Source organism: Haliotis rufescens, unplaced genomic scaffold (genome assembly GCF_023055435.1).
Source record: "Haliotis rufescens isolate VD_foot unplaced genomic scaffold, xgHalRufe1.0.p SCAF_4, whole genome shotgun sequence".
Classification (NCBI taxonomy): domain Eukaryota; kingdom Metazoa; phylum Mollusca; class Gastropoda; order Lepetellida; family Haliotidae; genus Haliotis; species Haliotis rufescens.
Window position 1 is genome coordinate 18,858,360 of NW_025964112.1, and position 22,095 is coordinate 18,880,454.

The 22,095-nt window shown below is 39.2% G+C and overlaps 1 protein-coding gene across 25 annotated transcripts in view; it reads right to left on the reverse strand.

Moving 5' to 3' along the window:
• Positions 1-1,736: 1,736 nt before the first annotated feature.
• LOC124132110 (thioredoxin domain-containing protein 3 homolog) overlaps positions 1,737-22,095 on the reverse strand; it is a 41,739-nt gene continuing 21,380 nt past the window's right edge. For 5 of the 25 annotated variants that reach the window (XM_046495762.2, XM_046495751.2, XM_046495758.2 and 2 more), the window contains 14 exons: positions 21,506-21,650; positions 19,453-19,554; positions 18,905-19,053; positions 18,530-18,674; positions 17,578-17,685; positions 17,048-17,178; positions 16,160-16,180; positions 13,498-13,530; positions 12,602-12,664; positions 11,338-11,388; positions 9,097-9,330; positions 4,310-4,657; positions 4,063-4,095; positions 1,737-2,178 (listed from right to left, as the gene is read on the reverse strand). In XM_046495762.2, the coding sequence (XP_046351718.2) occupies positions 4,076-4,095; positions 4,310-4,657; positions 9,097-9,330; positions 11,338-11,388; positions 12,602-12,664; positions 13,498-13,530; positions 16,160-16,180; positions 17,048-17,178; positions 17,578-17,685; positions 18,530-18,674; positions 18,905-19,053; positions 19,453-19,554; positions 21,506-21,650 (1,550 nt within the window). In that variant the 3' untranslated portion in view covers positions 1,737-2,178; positions 4,063-4,075. The remainder of the gene's footprint in view (positions 2,179-4,062; positions 4,096-4,309; positions 4,658-9,096; positions 9,331-11,337; positions 11,389-12,601; positions 12,665-13,497; positions 13,531-16,159; positions 16,181-17,047; positions 17,179-17,577; positions 17,686-18,529; positions 18,675-18,904; positions 19,054-19,452; positions 19,555-21,505; positions 21,651-22,095) is intronic. The other 20 variants (XM_046495753.2, XM_048381738.1, XM_046495755.2 and 17 more) reach the window with 20 other exon arrangements.

The following is a 22,095-nucleotide window of genomic DNA, read 5'->3' on the forward strand; positions in this document are numbered from 1 at the left end:
GGGGTGGCATTTGTGGCCAGATTACAACACGGCTGGTTATCATCCGAGGAAACCTGAATGCTCAGCGATACAGGGATGAAGTGTTGAGACCTGTTGTGGTGCCCTTTATTCAACATCAGCCAAGAGGATTAATTTTGCAACAAGACAACGCAAGGCCTCACACCGCCCGAATTGTTCAAGACTACCTGAACAACGTTAACGTCAACGTATTGACCTGGCCACCTTGTTCTCAAGACATGAACCCCATTGAACATCTCTGGGATCATCTTGATCGTCAGCTGAGACAACATGTACCGCCTCCAGCGAACCGACAGGAACTTCAACAGACTCTATTGAACTTATGCCCAGGGTGGTCACACTCGCTATTGATGACGTGTTACCTGACTACTGTGTCATTAATGGACTCTTCATGCACTTTTTCAATGAACTCTGATTTGTGTAATTTTTAATTTGGACCCCTTGAATCTTTCTTTACGTATTGCGGAGAATGCAATATCGGCATTACAATGCATTTTCATTCTAATTCATGGAAAATGATTTCAGTTTATAAATTAATCATCATAAATCTCACATATGCCTTTGTTTTTGGTGTTTGGTCAAGTGAAATCGGTGAAAACTTTCTTTTGCCCAGTAGTTTAGTTGATTTGGTCTGTTGGTATTGGTAGGAAATAAATACTAAATCAGAGCAGAATGTTTTCACAGTAAGCAGGAAATGCCATGGTATTTGTCAGACAAGGTATTACCTCACTATTAGGTCTAAATTTGCAGTGGCAGAAACTATTCCATGAATCTCATCAATTATTATTTAACAATTTAAGAGTTATCTTGAGTTTGTTTTTAGTATTCCAGAAAAGAAAATGGAGAGACAAATAATAACTTTGAAACTATTTTTATTGCATTTGTTTGTGGATTTGGCTGTGTGGTGTAGTGAACATTTTTCTATCTATATAATATTTGGCCTGTTCATTACAAGACTTAGTAAGGCACCCAGTGGCCAGGAGCAAGGGTCAATGTAATCTGATTCCTGAACTACCATCAAAACGAGTGAGTGAGTGAGTGAGTGAGTGAGTGAGTGAGTGAGTGAGTGAGTTAGGTTTAACACTGCTTTGAACATTATTCCAGTTATATCACCACATGTGAGCTTAAAAGTCAGATGTGATGCAGGTGTCAGATGTTTACCACGTTGGTGAAACACAGGAGCATGGGTATGGTGCTGAAAAACCTAGAAACACAATCAGGGCAAACCAGGATTCAAACCACGATCAGAGGTTTCTAGTGGTCCCAAGGGACACATGTCTGGACAGCAAATTGCAAGGCCTTAGATGATTGGGCCACCCATGCCCCCTGGCATGATCAGTAAAAACACATCATACATAAAACTCCAGCTACACCTTGATTATTCAGTGTATATCTCCATTCTAATATGATAAATACCTCAGACCCATTTGCACCATAGGTTCATTTTGTAAATGACTTAACCATTTCTACTTCTCTCTTATCACAAACTGAGGACAGGATTTCTTGTGTTAAAGCAACAACCAATCGACACAAGGAAATGTATCATAATAGAATGGAAATACTACACTGGATATTAGAGAATGCTCTAGCTACAGATCACCAACTGTCTTCTCAGGAGGTCTGTGAAATGTGTGTGCAGTTTTCCATGTAGTTTATAGAATCCTCTTAAGGAGCTTGACTTTCTCCATAGAATTTTCTCCAAGGACAGGACAGCTTAATGCCAAAGTCATATTTATTAAAACATTTTTTTTCTTCCATATTTGAAATAAATAGAAAATATAACATTCATTGTAAACATCACAGATAGCACAAGCATATATCAGGATACATGAGTAAATATACACTTTTCTGGCCAAGTTATTAACGGAGTAAACAGGACTAATAAGAACATTGCCAGGTTTCAAAGTTCACAATTCATCACTACAATTGCAGTTTTATGGCAAAAACAGTGACTTAAATATCACAATTATAATACTTATTAAAGTCGAAGGAAGTAGCTCAGTGTGAGTGAAAATGCAGTTGTAAACTATACACTTTTTACACACAGCAGTAAACTAGAAAAACTTCTGCTGTTTCATGTTTGTTGTGTTTCTTCCAATGGACTTCTTTGCATGAAATGAACCGGATGAATTTTCTTGTGACTGTTATCAAATCTTGAATCTGAAATAAAAATAACCACATGAAAGTAATATGGACTGACATGTGTTAATTGCATAAACATCAATACTATCAGGTGTGTTTTTTGTTTCGTACTGCAGTTGAAAATATTCCGACAATATTCCATCAAGAAGACAGAGGTATGTAAATAATTGAGTCTGGACCAGAAAATATAGTGATTGATAACGCGTGAGATCCATGATCCATGCCCCCAGGGTACATTAGCGTGCCATCAACCAAGCTGCTGGCCCTCTTACGTGAGTGAGTGAGTGAGTGAGTGAGTGAGTGAGTTGGGTTTAATGCCGCTTTTAACAGTATTCCAGTTATATCACGGCGTGTCAGCTTAATGTGGGAGGAAAGCCCGAAGTGATGCAGGTCTCAGACGTTTACCACTTCGGTGAAACCCACGAGCACGGGTATGGTGCTAACAAACCTAGAAACATAATCGGGGCGAACCGGGATTCGAACCCACAATCATAGGTTTCTGGCGTGCCCAAGGGACGCAACTCTGCACAGCGAATCGCGGCGCCTTAGACGACTGGGCCACCCGTGCCCCCGGCCCTCTTACGACCAACATCGGATGTAAGGGACCAATTTTAATCTGGACTCCCTACAGGTACCCAATTTAGTTGTTTCTTGCAACTAGCAAAGTGGTGCTAAGGACTAGGGCTGGAATGGGTAACTCGGGCACTCGGGTCGGGTGGGTACTGAGTAGGACCCGGGTACCCACAGGACTACACGGACCCGTGGTTAGTCACGTGATATATTGTTTATTGAAAAAATATATCTAAAACTCTATGGTTACACTACAAGTCACTATTGTTCGCATTTCTTTCTGACTATGCACCCATTCCGTCTGACCTTCCCAGATTTGAATAAAGATAAAACTTCAGTCAACTTCAGTGTATACATGACCAGATCGTTTTATACGTGTATCTAAATACATTTTACCAGGGCTACGGTCAAACTATTCCCAATCAGACTTTTTACCCCATCTTGAGACATATAGCGGGTATCCGGGAAGGGTCGGGTAATAGCATGGTAGTTACCCAGGTAGTAAATTTGGACTCCTCCCAGCCCTAGTAAGGACATATTCTACACTGATAGGCTCAATACTATCAATACTATCAGGTTTACGGCACTCTAATCTCAAAAAGGGTGCTTACAGCCAAGGGATGATGTGGATAAATTTACTCATGAATCTAAAATGTTACTATGCACATTACATTGATCAAAGAAAATCTAAGAATCTACTGAGCAGCAGAGCCAACTAATGATGAAAAGAATTGGCCCTCCAAATCCAAATATCATATATACAGGATGAGTGGAGACCATCAACTGACCCACCAGACTACTGACCATAAATAAACAGCAGGTCTTCTGCTGTATCTGCTTGCCACAGTTAAGCACCAGTAGATAGGTTGACCCTGGCAGGCCTTAGGAAGTGTTAAGGAGTGAATAACATTTACAGCCGCATCAGCAATATCTCAACTATTCATGGCCAGCCATAGGAAGACTATGGATTTATTCGACTTAAGAATCCATCCTGACTACGCATGTTGTACAGAAATGGGTTTATGCAAGGCAAATCTTGACATAATTTGCCCGATGAGTGAGTGAGTGAGTAAGGTTTTACGCCGCTTTTAGCAATATTCCAGCAATATCACAGCGGGGGACACCAGAAATGGGCTTCACACATTGTACCCATGTCGGGAATCGAACCCGGGTCTTCGGCGTGACGGGCGAACGCTTTAACCACTAGGCTACCAGACCACCCCTTTTTGCATGATGAAGAATGCCTGATGGAATTTGAATTGATAATAATCACACAGAAATATGATCAACATACATATAAGCAATTCAAAAGAAAATAAATCTTGTAGTTACCCTACAGGTTCGCCTAGGAGGCTGCTTGTTGCTCTGCAAATGAGGAGAAGAAAATATCATCAGATACAACCACTACATAGTCACTGGCTAGTACTAATAAAACACCATCATAATACATATACTTATTATTTCAAGTCACAACTTTCAAGAATGTCTCCCTAACACCCACCAAAAAACATCAACTCCATCAAAAGCAACCTACACACAAATAACATGTACGTGTAGCATGAATTTCATTTGGGCTCACCTTCAGTTTTAGTCTCTTCCTTTTGCTCAGTTTTGGTTTCATCATCATTCTTTGTCTCTTCATCTTTCTTTGTCTCTTCATCTTTCTTTGCATCCTCCTCCTTTGTATCTTCATCCTTTTTTGTTTCATCTTTTGTCTCTTCCTCCTTCTTCTCTGACTCCTCTGTAGCCTTTGAAGCATCCTCTTCCTTCTGCTCTTCAGCCTTGTCCTCTCCTTTGCTCTCTCCATCTTTGGCATCCCCTTCTTTAGCTTCTTCTCCTTTAGCATCTTCTCCTTTGTTGTCATTGGTCTTGTCCTCACCCTTGGCTACGGAGGCAGCGCGATCTTCAGACTTCTGCTCAGTGCCACCTGTAACACAGAAACATGTTTATATTTTACATTTAACACTTTCATTTAACGCTACACCAATGCATATGTAGCTGTGCCCAAGAACCCTGTTCTAATATGAAAGTGCTACATTGAAAGCAGCCAGTTCATGGCTATAGTTTATATATAGTCAGCATATTTGTTATATAAATATGGAGAGTATGATTTTGATTATCTGTCGGATTTGTGAATTGAAGACATTACAAATTGTGCCATTTCCCTCTCAAAGCAAGTGGGTATTTATGATAACAGGTTGGCATGACCTCATGCTGCTGTACATAATAAGATACATGTGGTAGTTAAGGTGCTGCAGGACTTTACCAACTCAAGTACAAGTCCACCTGCATTTGAAATGGTGAATTAGTGTGTGTGCAAATACTGTTGTGAGTGAGTGAGTGAGTTTGGTTTTATGCCGCTTTTAGCAATATTCCAGCAATATCACAGCAGGGGACACCAGAAAACACTGTTGACATTACAAGCAAGTGGATTCATTTAGTTATGATGACATCATGTCCACACAGACAGGCCACTGGTTGTGTAAAAAAGAGTGACTTGTATGGTTGTGTAACAAGAGGGTGACTTGTATGGTTGTGTAACATGAGTGAGTGAGTGAGTATGGTTTTACGCCGCTTTTAGCAATATTCCAGCAATATCACGGCGGGGGACACCAGAAATGGGCTTCACACATTGTACCCATTTAGGGAATCGAACCCGGGTCTTCGGCATGACAAGCGAACGCTTTAACCACTAGGCTACCCGACCGCCCCTTGTGTAACATGAGGGTGACTTGTATTGTTGTGTAACAAGAGGGTGACCTGTATGGTTGTGTGAAAAGAGGGTGACTTGTATGGTTTTGTAACATGAGGGTGACTTGTATTGTTGTGTAACAAGAGGGTGACTTGTATGGTTGTGAAACAAGAGCGTGACTTGTATGGTTGTGTAACAAAAGTGAGACTTGTATGGTTGTGTAACAAGAGGGTGACTTGTATGGTTGTGTAACATGAGGGTGACTTGTATGGTTGTGTGACAAGAGGGTGACTTGTATGGTTGTGTAACAAGAGAGTGACCTGTATGGTTGTGTAACATGAGGGTGACTTGTATGGTTGTGTAACAAGAGGGTGACTTGTATGGTTGTGAAACAAGAGCGTGACTTGTATGGTTGTGTAACAAAAGTGAGACTTGTATGGTTGTGTAACAAGAGGGTGACTTGTATGGTTGTGTAACATGAGGGTGACTTGTATGGTTGTGTGACAAGAGGGTGACTTGTATGGTTGTGTAACAAGAGAGTGACCTGTATGGTTGTGTAACAAGAGGGTGACTTGTATGGTTGTGTAACATGAGGGTGACTTGTATGGTTGTGTAACATGAGGGTGACTTGTATTGTTGTGTAACAAGAGGGTGATTTGTATGGTTGTGAAACAAGAGCGTGACTTGTATGGTTGTGTAACAAAAGTGAGACTTGTATGGTTGTGTAACAAGAGGGTGACTTGTATGGTTGTGTAACAAGAGGGTGGCTTGTATGGTTGTGTAACATGAGGGTGACTTGTATGGTTGTGTAACAAGAGGGTGGCTTGTATGGTTGTGTAACAAGAGGGTGACTTGTATGGTTGTGTAACAAGAGGGTGACTTGTATGGTTGTGTAACAAGAGGGTGACTTGTATGGTTGTGTAACAAGAGGGTGACTTGTATGGTTGTGTAACATGAGGGGGACTTGTATGGTTGTGTAACATGAGAGTTTCTTGTATGGTTGTATAACAAGAGGGTGACTTGTATGGTTGTGTAACAAGAGGGTGGCTTGTATGGTTGTGTAACAAGAGGGTGACTTGTATAGTTGTGTAACAAGAGAGTTACTTGTATGGTTGTGTTACAAGAGGGAGAGTTGTATGGTTGTGTAACAAAAGGAGACTTGTATGGGTGAGTAACAAGAGAGTGACTTGTATGGTTGTGTAACAAAAGGGAGACTTGTATGGTTGTGTAAAAAAAGGAGACTTGTATGGTTGTGTAACAAGAAGGAGACCTCTATGGTTGTGTAACAAGAGGGTGACTTGTTTGGTTGTGTAACAAGAGGGTGACTTGTATGGTTGTGTAACAAAAGGTGACTTGTATGGTTGTGTAACAAAAGGTGACTTGTATGGTTGTGTAACAAGAGGGAGACCTGTATGGTTGTGTAACAAGAAGGAGACCTGTATGGTTGTGTAACAAGAGGGTGACTTGTTTGGTTGTGTAACAAGAGGGTGACTTGTATGGTTGTGTAACAAAAGGTGACTTGTATGGTTGTGTAACAAAAGGTGACTTGTATGGTTGTGTAACAAGAGGGAGACCTGTATGGTTGTGTAACAAGAAGGAGACCTGTATGGTTGTGTAACAAGAGGGTGACTTGTTTGGTTGTATAACAAGAGGGAGACTTGTATGGTTGTATAACAAGAGGGAGACCTGTATGGTTGTGTAACAAGAGGGTGACTTGTATGGTTGTGTAACAAGAGGGTGACTTGTTTGGTTGTGTAACAAAAGGGTGACTTGTATGGTTGTGTAACAAAAGGAGACTTGTATGGTTGTGTAACAAAAGGAGACTTGTATGGTTGTGTAACAAGAGGGAGACCTGTATGGTTGTGTAACAAGAGGGTGACTTGTATGGTTGTATAACAAGAGGGAGACTTGTATGGTTGTATAACAAGAGGGAGACCTGTATGGTTGTGTAACAAGAAGGAGACCTGTATGGTTGTGTAACAAGAAGGAGACCTGTATGGTTGTGTAACAAGAGGGAGACCTGTATGGTTGTGTAACAAGAAGGAGACCTGTATGGTTGTGTAACAAGAGGGTCACTTGTTTGGTTGTGTAACAAAAGGGTGACTTGTATGGTTGTGTAACAAAAGGAGACTTGTATGGTTGTGTAACAAAAGGGAGACTTGTATGGTTGTGTAACAAGAGGGTGACTTGTATGGTTGTGTAACATGAGGGTGACTTGTATGGTTGTGTAACATGAGGGTGACTTGTATTGTTGTGTAACAAGAGGGTGATTTGTATGGTTGTGAAACAAGAGCGTGACTTGTATGGTTGTGTAACAAAAGTGAGACTTGTATGGTTGTGTAACAAGAGGGTGACTTGTATGGTTGTGTAACAAGAGGGTGGCTTGTATGGTTGTGTAACAAGAGGGTGACTTGTATGGTTGTGTAACAGGAGAATGACCTGTATGGTTGTGTAACATGAGGGTGACTTGTATGGTTGTGTAACAAGAGGGTGGCTTGTATGGTTGTGTAACAAGAGGGTGACTTGTATGGTTGTGTAACAAGAGGGTGACTTGTATGGTTGTGTAACAAGAGGGTGACTTGTATGGTTGTGTAACAAGAGGGTGACTTGTATGGTTGTGTAACATGAGGGGGACTTGTACGGTTGTGTAACATGAGAGTTTCTTGTATGGTTGTATAACAAGAGGGTGACTTTTATGGTTGTGTAACAAGAGGGTGGCTTGTATGGTTGTGTAACAAGAGGGTGACTTGTATGGTTGTGTAACAAGAGAGTTACTTGTATGGTTGTGTTACAAGAGGGAGAGTTGTATGGATGTGTAACAAAAGGAGACTTGTATGGGTGAGTTACAAGAGAGTGACTTGTATGGTTGTGTAACAAAAGGGAGACTTGTATGGTTGTGTAAAAAAAGGAGACTTGTATGGTTGTGTAACAAGAAGGAGACCTCTATGGTTGTGTAACAAGAGGGTGACTTGTTTGGTTGTGTAACAAGAGGGTGACTTGTATGGTTGTGTAACAAAAGGTGACTTGTATGGTTGTGTAACAAAAGGTGACTTGTATGGTTGTGTAACAAGAGGGAGACCTGTATGGTTGTGTAACAAGAAGGAGACCTGTATGGTTGTGTAACGAGAGGGTGACTTGTTTGGTTGTGTAACAAGAGGGTGACTTGTATGGTTGTGTAACAAAAGGTGACTTGTATGGTTGTGTAACAAAAGGTGACTTGTATGGTTGTGTAACAAGAGGGAGACCTGTATGGTTGTGTAACAAGAAGGAGACCTGTATGGTTGTGTAACAAGAGGGTGACTTGTTTGGTTGTATAACAAGAGGGAGACTTGTATGGTTGTATAACAAGAGGGAGACCTGTATGGTTGTGTAACAAGAGGGTGACTTGTATGGTTGTGTAACAAGAGGGTGACTTGTTTGGTTGTGTAACAAAAGGGTGACTTGTATGGTTGTGTAACAAAAGGAGACTTGTATGGTTGTGTAACAAAAGGGAGATTTGTATGGTTGTGTAACCAGAGAGTGACCTGTATGGTTGTGTAACAAGAGAGTGACTTTAATGGTTGTTTAACAAGAGGCTAAATTTCACCTATATGCTTGCCTCTTTGGGTAATAGTGATAAATCATCTTCCAGAATACCATATGGTGAGAAACACGCCCCTGCTCTTTAAACAAACCTTCTTCGTCTGTTTTTGCCTGAGATTCAGTTGTTTCCTGATTTGCCTGAGCCTCCTCCCCACTCTCCCCCTTAGCCTCAGCCTTTCCCTCATCCTTAGGCTTCTCACTCTCAGTCTGCTCTGACTGAGCCTGAGCCTCCTCCCCCTCAGGCTTGGCAGCCTCTTCCCCCTCGGGCTTGGCAGCCTCATCCTCCCCATCCTTCTTCTCCCCATCCTCCCCTTGTGCAGTGCCACCTAGTGTCAGGTGAAGAAACAAAATGTGCAGTGTGTGAAAATCAAAAGCATTGGTGAATAACGTGAACATGTGTTCCATGGACAAAGCTAAAGATGAAGTACATGCAGTATCCTCTGGCACTGATACAAGGCATATTGATGGTTATAGTGAAATGGAAGCATGCTTGACAATTTTCTGCTGATATATATTTCTCTCCAAATGATACAGATCTTCTTGCAAGTTTTATATTCAAGATGTAAAAAGTTCATAATATTAAAATCAGATGCATTTATATAGGCTTAGACTGTGTGCCAATCCTATATTGATTTTAATGTAAAGTTTTGGAATATAATCTAAAAAAATAGTTTTTAGGAAAACATCATGCCCAGCATAATCAGTACCTGAAGACCAAACATCCATCTTAAATGCTTAAACATTAACAAATACACATATATGTACAAGTGATTAACATGGACACACAAACATAGTAACATCTTCCCCATAGGAGAGGTGGACAGGCTTCACTACCTGGGGAACACCTGATTCCTGTGAGTAAACTATGTGCATAGTGTCAGTGAATGTTGTTTTACTCTGCAATCAGCAATATTCCAATCATATATAAAATGAACTGTAAATACTGGTAATTGAAAGTCAACAAGACAAACCAGTGGTTGATAGCATATGCAACAATCCATGTTGTTGAGGGTACACTGTCAGCAAGGTAACCCATTGCAAACACTCAATCCTCATTGGAATCCGCTCTTATGACAACAATGGATACAGGGGGATCTATTCTGACTTTGTACGAGAGTTGGAAGAACATGTTAAAAAGACAAACATTTGTTATCCTTCAAACTGTAATGTTTCCTTCCATGAGGTGAAGGAAACATAAGGGAGGCATCTACTATTGAAAATTTGGTTTATGGATCTGCTGACCCTAAAATTCCAAGAGCCTGATAGTCACACTTATGAAGAATTATTGATGTTGACGTAAAAATGTATTTTTAATATTCCTGTCACATTAAACAGAAATGCAAATTGAAGGATAGAGAAGTTGAAATTTTATTTTTTACCCATTCTACCAACCTCTTTTTTTTACCTAAAAAATTAGCAGGATATAGTTTTAGTTTCCACCACAAACCCCTTAAACGTTGTAATGAGTGAGTGAGTATGGTTTTACGCAGCTTTCAGCAATATTCCAGCAATATCACGGCGGGGGACACCAGAAATGGGCTTCACACATTGTACCCATGTCAGGAATCGAACCCGGGTCTTCGGCGTGACGAGTGAACGCTTTAACCACTAGGCTACCCGACCGACCCCTAAAACATTGTAAACCAACAAATACAAAAAAGGCCAGAGGACAGAGAAACAGACTTAGTCAACTGACTAAGTGGCAGGAATCCTAAAATTTACTATCAACATAAATCCAGGGTATTATATCTCAATTCTATTATATTAAAAACAGTGGACCAGTTCACCACAAGATCTTCATCTCCAGCACTCATATCAGTAACTTTGTTGTGAATGTCTCTCAGCCATGAATGTAATTTGATTGGATGGCCCCATTTTATTATTTGGTCCAGGGTATTTCCAAGCTTGAGTGAAGGTAAATTGAGGATGTTGAACTACTAGTTGAGACTGTGTCATGATTAGATTAGCCCCTTTGACACTTTCTGGCAAAACGGATATGCATCATCTTTATGTAGGTTTGGGGAGACATTGTTACCAAAAGCTGCATTGTCATGCCTTGAACAGTGTGATGTGTGTGTGAATATCAAGAAGGTTAACCCCAGCATATGAGTGTTTGATTTATATCAACTCCATCTGTAACAGATATCTATGATCCTATGGTGACCAGGATCTTGACATTTAAGTGGATGCGTTGGTAGTGTGTTTGTAATATTTGGACAGGGAAACTATTATCATGATTATAACATTTATATTTTGTGGATTCCTAGTCCTCAAGATACTGCTTAAAAAGTAAACACCTTTGCTGAGTCAGGGACATGAGATTCACTTTATACCTTCAGTGTTGTCTTGGCTAGTCTCTTGCTTAGTCTCCCCAGACTCTTCCTCTGTAAAACAGCCATGGTAACTACATGCTGCCACATTCAGCCATATTACTGCATATTTACCATTTGATCACTTACATCAATATATTATTAATGAGTTTGTTCCTGGCAGCCCAACTTGCTGAGGTCAAGGCTCATTGGTACATAATGTGATAACACAGGACAAACAAACAGTGAAAACAATTATTGAAGTGAAAACATGCTAGAATGACATTACACAATGACATTATAGTGTTTGGAATCAGTTTAAAGTTAATTGTGAAAAAGCTGGGCATGCAGTGGTTTAGTTTAAAAGTTGTGAGGAAAAGCATCAAGGTTGGATGTAGGGAGGTCAAAGCAGGAGTTTTTTCTACACTAAATCCCACTAAGCATCTCATGTATTTCAAGCTGTATTGTTTGTATTGGGTGAATCAGCAATAGTCTATCTATGTAAGTAATGGAGACTGGACCGGGTAAATCAGTGGTTGACAGCATGACCAATACTCCCTGTTTGTATACGATGACACCAACATCCAGAGTGCACTTTGTACTCCGATCTCCACACAGAGACGAATTGAAGAAGAGTTATAGATCTGGGATCTGAGATTGGGTACTACGTTTCATTTTCTCCAGGAATCACAAAATGGTCAGATTTGTGGATGCTATGTAATGTTAACTGAGGTTTTAAGTAAAGGATCACTCAGGTGGGTATATAATATGCAAAGCACTTCTTGTAGCAGAAACTACGTAGAGTACTAGTGGCAGGCTCATTCTAAGTGGCAGGCTAATTTCTAAGTGGCAGTCATAAGCAATTTATATCAGACATGCACAGTTGGCTAGTATGGTGGAGTATTTTGTGGCATATACATATAGTTAGTGGACCAAGGAAAAGAATATACATATTGAAGTGGGAAAGAAGCCAAATCATTATTGGAAGCTGACGCCTGATTGGCTCAAGAAGCCACACTTCCTTCATCTAGATACGATGGTCATCAAAGGTCACTCAGGGTTCACCTAATGTGACCTCTAATGAAGGTGTCTTCAGATATTCACACATACTCCTTTCGGAAGAAGATATCTGATTTCAATGAGATTGCTATGAAGTATTGGATGTCAAGAATGAAGTGAATGTGGCAGTGGTAGGTGTCCGAGTCTGGTTACCGGAGCACGATGGGCACAAGCAGGGTGATACATTAGGTTGTACAAGGGTTAGTAGTGCAGGTCTATACTCTCTGACCTGTTCCTTCTTGTCGTAACTCAGGGGCAACATCACTGGCCTCAGCTTGTGTCTCTTCAACAGCTGACAGGGAAACACGGACATGTCAGTACTTAAGGGGGCAGTTCAAAGTTTGATTTTGGATAAAAAAAATATTATTTAAGTTTTGAGATGTACCCCATATCCCACCTAAAATTTAATGTTCAAAGAGAATTTCAGAAAAAAATACCCTCACATAAATCAGAGTGCCAACATGCAGAGGAAGTGTTTTGAAATGGTATGATCTTTCTTTTGGGTCATCTTGTTTGACCTTCAACTGTGATGCTATTCATCTTCAGAGAAAAAAAATAGAGCTGTTATTTAGGGATTTGAGCTGAAAGAACCTATATTTTGTGAAATGTGAAACTTGTAGAACTGTTAACTCCCCCACACCCAAACCTTACAAAATTGAGAGTTATTTACAACTTCAAACTTCTGAACTGCATTCTAAGTCTACAGTGAGTTCGGGGAGACCTCACACCTTGGGGTTTGCCTTGACAGTGACACTATACTGTGGAACCCCACCATCTGTAGTGAACATGTGTTCCTTAAAATAGACATAGACATACATATGCCGAATGTTATTATCATAATAAGTGTACAAGAATAATTAAAGCACACTTACACAAGCTGGATTGTGTAGTGTCTGGAACCTGAGTTCCCATGGAATACCAAACCATATTTAGCAGCCTGTCATTTAATGGAGAGGTTGAAAAACAACAACAAAACGTACCCAGCACTGTTAGAGCATGTAGAGTGGGTAACGTGGATTCATGCAAAAAATATTGCAAGATCTTTTTTTTATTCTGTCTTGGGTATAAAACTGTTCTCTGAAAACAAATGGTCTTAGTTTTATCAGCAATAAAAATCACACTTACCAGTCTCCTCTTGTTCTTTCGTAGGTTCACTCTCTGCAATATCAAGACATGGAGTCTTAGTCATCAATCAGTTTATACAATTATCTTCGATAACAGTGAAGTGTTGTACCGTGGTATACAGGAAGAGTCAAAATAGTAAACCTTCGCTTATAAGCTTATATTTAACCGATGTAGGCTAGAGGCACTTAATATCTACTATATAAGAAAAGAAGAGTTAAGCCATCAGTTGCAAAATGGAGCTCCAAGCTAAATATTGTGTCAGATTAGATGGATAAAAGGCGGTGTCGTAACTACAAGTAATTGAAGGATAACTTTGATGATGTGATTAATTAAAGCTGTATTATCAATACAGTTGACATTAAATCAAGATATGATACTCCAGAATATATTTATATAGGAAGACAAATTTTGGCATTCATTAAGAGAAATAGAGAGTAAAGTAACAGATTGATGACTCATGATAATATGTACATGCAATGAACATGTAATATACATGTACATTCAATACTTGTTTGTCATGTTTATTCATGTGCAGATGCAATATACATGCAATAGACAGCAATGTGCTCCAGACTGGAGCTTGACATGAGCAGGCTGTGCAGCAGTGTACAAAGGTGGACAAACAATTTACCATGTTGTAACAAGAGGAAGAATACAGAATGGAGTCATCCCACTACACATTTCATCAAATATACCAAATACTTGTCAGGCGATGTGGGATGATATGCATGGTGGAAGGTGATGTTGGAACCGAGAGTGAACTGGGAATAAGCTATATACATCCATTGTTTTAACATGGAGTGGTGATAGAATACATTTTGTTTGTTTGTTGTTTAATGCCACATGCAGCAATATTCCAGCTATATGACATAGCCTGTAAACAATCCAGTAATAGATATTGTAAGCCAATGGGGTAAAGTGACACACAATTAACCAAGTCACCGAGCCTGACTATTTGGACCATAACGACTAGCATAGGATGCTGGGGACCTATTCTAACCTGGGATCCCCACGGGTGTTTAATTATGAGTCGAAGAAGGATGTATAGAGACAACAAATTGGTAGACTATTTCATTCCCAAACACCAAGGAGACAGGAAACTGTATCGTGTACTCAGTGACAGAAGTGTGGCTGGAGTGTGGCCAAGCCTTCCTCTTCCAAGGTGTAGTAAGCATGATATGGTTGTACAAAAGTAAATAAACAAGTCCACAAACAGTTATACAGTATAGGGGCTGTAGGGATTTGCTAGGATTGAAGGTCTGAATATAGCTAACTATGATGTAAAACAACATGCATTTCATACACACTCTGGATGTACACATGCTTGGGTCATGTATTAGAACATAGTACAGTCAAGTCTCATTAATCCGACACTTGTTAATCCGAAAAATGGGCCTTATCCAACACTAATAATGGGAACCGATTAAATCAGTGCTATTTAGACCAATTGATATGACAGTCTCGCATTCCGACTCCGACACACCTAATTTGCAATGAATTACCAAAATCACTCATTTATCTGACAGTAATCAGCGTACTCCATAGTCATCTGCCGCGAGTACACAGCCTGTGTTTTGAAGCGAGACGAGTCCGCTGGCAGCTGCATATTACAACAGCTGCAGAGATAAACTTGCTTAACAATAAACAATTAATGAACAATTAGTGTTTTCATCTTTATCTATGGCGTAGTTGTCCGATTATCGATCACGAACGTTGATACTACTTAATTTCATTTATCCGACATACTCGTTAATCTGACATAATCATATGCAACCAATCATGTCGGATTAAGGGGACTTGACTGTATTATAAACAAGGGGAGAAACAAGGTTTATGTACCATGCAAAATATGGAGTAAAATATTATTTAGGCAGCAATGACATAATTGTAGCATGTTTGGTTGAAAATTGGCAAACGGGTACTTGGTAAACTGAGATGATAGTGTAAATAGAAAAGCTTAATACTAGAACCCAACAGACAGCTCGGTTGTACTCTCCAAAGCGAGCTGAGAGGGCAATTTGTAATAGCCTTGGAGCATGGGCCTTGGGTCTTATTATGTGGCCAAAATTATAATTAATATGTTGTTTCAGGGGTGTCACAATATGCTTAGATCATGTATTACTTGAGTCATTAAACAAATACTGTGACTTTATTTGAAAATTTTGTGTGTGAAATATTCCATGTTTTCAGGCTTTCAATCAGTTTGTGTTTAATTTACATGGCTGGTCCATTTAGGCTGGTCCTAATTTTAAACCAATCAATTTAAGCTTTTTGTGACAGGCGTAAATTTAGTTGTCTGGGCAGGGTGTAGCAAAACATAGCAATTATTATGTTTTGAAAATGATACTTGGGTAGGAATATCATGTATCACTCATCAGGAGAAACTTTGCAATGCATCGTTGCATCATATAAATGAGACTACCCTAATCTGTTTCCCACTTGGAGGCCATTATTAGCAATCTACATTTCCTTATTCATTTGTTGCAGGTACAATATTCACAACTTTCATACACAGCTTACACTTGATGATTCCTGATTATTTTGATGAACTTTGCATGATAAAGGCATGTGCAATGGGGAAAGCAAAGAGATGCTTGTGGAATTGGGTTTTCAACAAAAGGAAGGACATAAAATAAATTATACTACAAGACCAAAGACTTACGTAACGTTTGTGAATCTTCATCTGAAAGGGTAGTAGACAAGACAAATATGATTAGTAGTTGAAAAACTACTAGTATTATAGACATCGATGTCACAAAATGGACATCATGTCAGTGAAATGGAGGAAAAGGAAAGCTTTTATGAGTTCATGATTCTGATGATCAAATACAAAATCTCATAGAAAGAAAATTGATGGGAAGATGGACACAACACATCTTTTCAGGGCCATTCTCCACATAGCTATCATAAGCATATATTAATGGATGGGAGTTATCATGATCTTAGCGCTAAGATTGCTTTGTGGAACGGGTCTAGAATGTGGTTGTTATTAATTAACGTCAACTCTAGTTTTGTCGTTAAACACAATATGTTTGGTTCTTTAAAGCAGTCAGATAAAGCTAAACACTGTGGATACATATAGCTATCCACAACACATAGGGCCCAAAAAGTGAATGCAGGGCTTCTCCCAGATTTTCATATTAGTTATAATAGTCACAGCTCCATGAACACTTGGTGGTATTTGGCCTTGATCATGAACTGATGAAAACAAATCACATCACAATTACTATAGTGTTAATGAAAGCTTGAGCAGTTACTTCAGCAAAGGATTATTTGAAACAGAAAAAGACAGTCTGCTAATCATGCTTTCTTTGTAGTCAATCATTCGAGGGACACTAACACAAAGTGATTGACTATTGTGATGCCCATACTTTAACATAGGCTTATAATAGTCATAGAACTAATCGCTTTGTGAAATTAGCCCTGGCCACTTTAGATACAGGCGAGATGGTTACAACAATCAAAGCCAAGATAGCTAGCTATATGTTAGACTTGAAATGTCACAACAGTGATCTGCAGCATGTCGTACTCCAATCTGGAACCAAACTACCTTTCACAGTACCATCAGGATTGAACTCCAACTGCCCGAACACTTTCTCTATACTATTTTTGGCGTGGCTGGCATCAGAACTTCCATGGACAGCATTTTGGAGGATACTCTGCCCAAACTGGGCTCGTAGTCTGCACAGAATGAAAATACACATCATTAAAACACTGCAACATTTTTTATCGCTATTTTATAGAAGGATGGACACCTCTTTGTTACATTGTTTTATTGCATTGTAAGATCTACCACAGATACAAGACTTTGCCATGGACCTATGTCATACATCTTTCATATTTACAAATACTAGACTTATGACAGGCATACAAGAAAGGCATTAACTCCTTCATTTTCTCTTTTTAAATTGACCACTTTTCATTTCGTAGCAATTAATAGTGAAAGATCAAGGTAACATAATTGAGATTTTCGACCAGGCTCATCCCCATGACAAAAAACAAATATCACATCAAGCATTTTCTGTTCACAGAATGACATCAATTTCCATTAAAAACAGGAGAACAGGATGGTGTACTCACGATTCTGGGGCTTCGGTTTTAGCCTCTTCTGGATTTGTGGGGCCGATGACTTGTCTCCAGCCTGACACAGCACCCTCCCTTGATAACACCATGAACATAGTGGGACCACTACAAAGAAAAGCACAACACAAGTTACAACAGACCAAACTAAACCATACAAAAATAATGCTTGGTTGAAATCAATGGACATTGCGCATATGGTAGACAATCACCACAGTGAACTTAACTCATTCAACAGCATTTCGATTACATCACAGGATATCAGTTTCATGTAGGATGAAAACTCAAAGTGATGCAAAGTCATTGATGGTCAAACCTCAGAGCACAGCCATGGCGGTTAATTAGGGAAAATCTGGGAATTCAGATCACTGACCACCAGGTCTGGACTTGACTGACAGACAAGTTCTTGACCCAAATGCCCGATCAACTCTGATACAGCAACAAATACATCAAGGTCTGTATCATAGGACGTCATTGTTAAGGGAGTCATCTTCCTCCATAAATCTAGGCTGGTAGATCTTAAAGGATTTTCAGTAGTTTGGATCAAGCATCTATTCTCATCAATCCAAAACCATTTAACACATACAAGAGGAGTTATAGTAATATTGCAATATATACATAACTCATTGTAGTCTCCAATAGCACCAGAAAACCTTAAAACATACACCACTTTTGCTTTCTTTTTAGTCATATTTGAAAAGAAAATTGCTGTTTCAAAACAAACTACACACGTTTGTCTAAAGCAAATGAATGGCACAAGAAAAATAAATCACTCAAGTCCACCCATGCTTCTGATTATCAATTCATTACGAACAACAGATGACACTTCTTTATTGTTCTAAATATTCAGTAGCATGACATAAGTAAATGCCAATATTCAGGTGAAGCAATTGCATGGGAAGGACAGGACAGTCTGACAGAGACAGACTCTTGATAACACTTCATAACTCACCTGGTCATATGATTTACAAGGTCGTCGTAATACTCTTTATCTTTGTGTTCTGCATAGAATTCTTCTGCTATTTCCTTTGTGATTGTAGTTTCTTTTCTTGCTGCTATCCTGAAGCCTGCTTCATGGATTTTATCGATGATCTCCTCTGAAATAATGTATGCACACATAACAATTATGTTTTACATGTTTGTTTGTATTTATGGTAATAATAATGTTTACAGATTAATCATTGCCACTTTTTATTTTTTTAGATTTGTCATAATTTGAATGATAATTTAAAACACATCATCCCTTATGAACAGACATTTACGTTTCTGGGTTTGATGTCTGTGTTTTGATGGTTGTAGGGAATACAGTTTCAATAGTAACACTGACCTTTAGTGGAAATACCATCAGGTTTGATGGCAGCTACTGTTTGTTCCATTGGGAAGAAGTACTGGATTTCTTTTTCGGCTGTTTCCTTGGAGTCAGATCCATGTAGCTGGTTGATGGAAGTCTCCTCTATAGAAAACTGGGCTCGTAAACTGTGGACAAAAAAACATGTTATCAGTGTACAAGAGGCATGGAAGGATGTTTCAAGCAAATATCTCAGAAAAGTCTTGTACAAGGGAACCCGCTGAGCCTGTAATAAGCTTCTAATTGTGACATGAATGGGTGTGTGTGTGGCAACCTGATTAGTTATGAAACATTATTAAATGGGATTCAAAGCCCAGGAACCTCCTGACCTAGTATCTAATTATGTTTTGTTCTAACTTACGTTTCTAAATTTCACTTCATGAAGTCCCCTAAATTATGCAACAGGGTCAGACTGTTAGACCCAGATATTAAGTAAAAGTCTCATTAAGAAATACATGAATACTGCATGTGAGCTTAAATATTTCCGCTAAACAATGACAAAAGTTTACAGTAAGTGAAAAAGTTACCTGTCTGGTGCCTCCTCCTTGGCATTTGTTGTTGGGCCAAGAACGTCCCTCCAGGCAGTCACAGCGTCATCTCTGGCTAGACCAAGGGCCATAAGTGGACCACTGCGAGAGAACATTAACACTCATCACGACACAACCACATGTTGAGTATGTCAGGATCTACCTGTCAATGTTGTGGATCTAATCATATACTAGTATGTTGCTGCAATATGGGGTCAAGAATTTCCAACAAGAAAAAGTGAACAAAAGTGAAGGGATTTTGTTTCCAGCCAGTCATAAGTGACAATCCTATCTTTTACTTCAATATGATACCTCTCTACATGAAGACATAATGAAACCTCCATGTGAGGTCGCATCAGGTGAACTTTCTCATCAGTCAATCAGTACAGAGGCTTCTAACTTCTTAGTATGAGTGATCAAATCATTTAGCCAAACATATATAATCTGTCTTGAAAATGAATACAACTGAAGAATTCTGAATGCAAACAAATAAAGCTGCGCTGTGTTATTGTTGTGGATATTTTGTACATCCTGTTGTTTCTGAGCGAGTGTTGTTTCAGTGGTAATTAGGGCTAGGACGGGTAACTGGGGTACTCGGGTCGGGTGGGTACTGAGTAGGACCTGGGTACCCACAGGACTACCCGGACCCGTGGTTAGTCATGTGATATATTGTTTCATGACAAAAATTCACAATACAACTACATGGTTACACGACAATTTTAAGTCTCTAATGTTCGCATTTCTTTATGACTATGAACACGTTCCTTCTGACTTATATATGTTTGAACAAAGCTAAAACCTTAGTCAACTGTATGCATGACCACATCGTTTTATACATGTATCTAGATACATTCTATCAGGGCTACTGTCAAACTATTCCCAATAGGACATTTTGTACCTATCTCTTGACACCAACAGCGGATACCCGGGTAGGGTTGGGTAATAGAGGTGCGGGTACCCGGGTAGTAAATTTGGACTTGTCCCAAGTGGAAATGTCCTCAGATGTTCATGCAGAGAGGTATCATATAAAAACATCTGATTTTAATGAGGTTGTTGCAATGTGACACATATTTTGATAGTGAGGGTCAAATGTTTTTAAAATTGAAGTATGGGTCTATCAATTCCAAAAAGAATTAAAAGTGGAATAAAATGTTAAACTGTGAGACCAACAACACTGGCTTCAGAAATACTGCAAACATGACAATACATTTAAATACACTTAGTTGTTTCCACCAACTGACCATGAATTTTCAGTAAAATATCAATAAACCCCCAAATTAAGAAAGTCAGGCCAAAGATTGCAATACGCTTCACAATGTGATTCATGAAAACTCATGACTTGACCATGCTAACATGCTGTAGACATGCTTAGAAATATATCTATCCCATAAAGAAATGAACAGTAGCCTAACTGAGACATTCTTTAGAAGAATGAAATTAATAAATAAATTGTACGTGTCATCCTTAAATAAAGCTGTATTGTTTCGTATGGATACATGATGATATGATACTCATAATGTGTGGAGGAGTATGACGATGCACTAAGTTTAATTTCTCGCAACACATGAACAAACATCTGATTTCAAACATACTCCAGGGCAAAATATATTCAGAAGCACCCTCATCTAATATCTCCTTAAAATTTTATTTTGTCAACTTTTGTGATAGTAGTTTCCCAAAAGATGACACCCCTGCAATGTGATTCTTATTGGGTCAAATTAACGAATATGTCAGAGGCAGAATCTTATTTATTTTCTTGGTCAACATATTTTTTCACCTGGCATCCATTGTCATGCGCCCCATCCCATGTTCATTAAGCTGTCTGCAACTTTACCCACTAGTCTGAAGCCCATGTCTAGTAATTTTTGTGTGTGGTCCATATACTAAGACTAATATCTACTGAAAATAATGCCCAAATACAAGGTCGACTCAAATATCCTGTTTGCTGTACTCTACATACCAAAATTGCAGGGTGGGGAGGGGAGTAACCTCCATTTTGTACATCGACAAAACATGACAATTCTCTTTCATATATCATACCCCATTTGCTCACCTAGACATTCTCGTTATTAATTCTTCAAAGTAAGGTTCATCAGTGTGTTCTTTATAGAACTCTGCTGCTTGCTCTTTTGTTAATGTCATCTCCTTCTGGAGAGCAACTTTGAATCCAGCTTCCTTGATCTTCTCCATGATTTCATCTGTAATTAGCAAGAGAGCAAGATTTATTTAACAACCGCTTTCATTCTAAATCCACCCTAAAGATCCAGGTTAGACTAGGGTTTCAGCAACCCATGCTTGGTTGATGCCTGTCATTGTTTCCAATTGCGTAGAACAATGTTCATGATGTCAGTCCCTGGATTGTCTGGTACAGATTCAATTATTTACAGACTGCTGTCTTATAGCTGGAATATTGCTGAGTGTGTCATTAAACAAACAAACAAATCATTAATAATCCTAAGATTGCTTTAAATTTTAAATCAAGTTTATGTGTTTGACTATCTTAATACATCAAGCTATGCTTTTGTCAACGGAAACATTGAATGATCTCACACAAGCGATCTTATGTGGTAGTCAGGGTTGTATGATAGTGAGGGAGTGATTTTTACGCCACTACAAACGGTATTTCACTCATATCACAGCGTT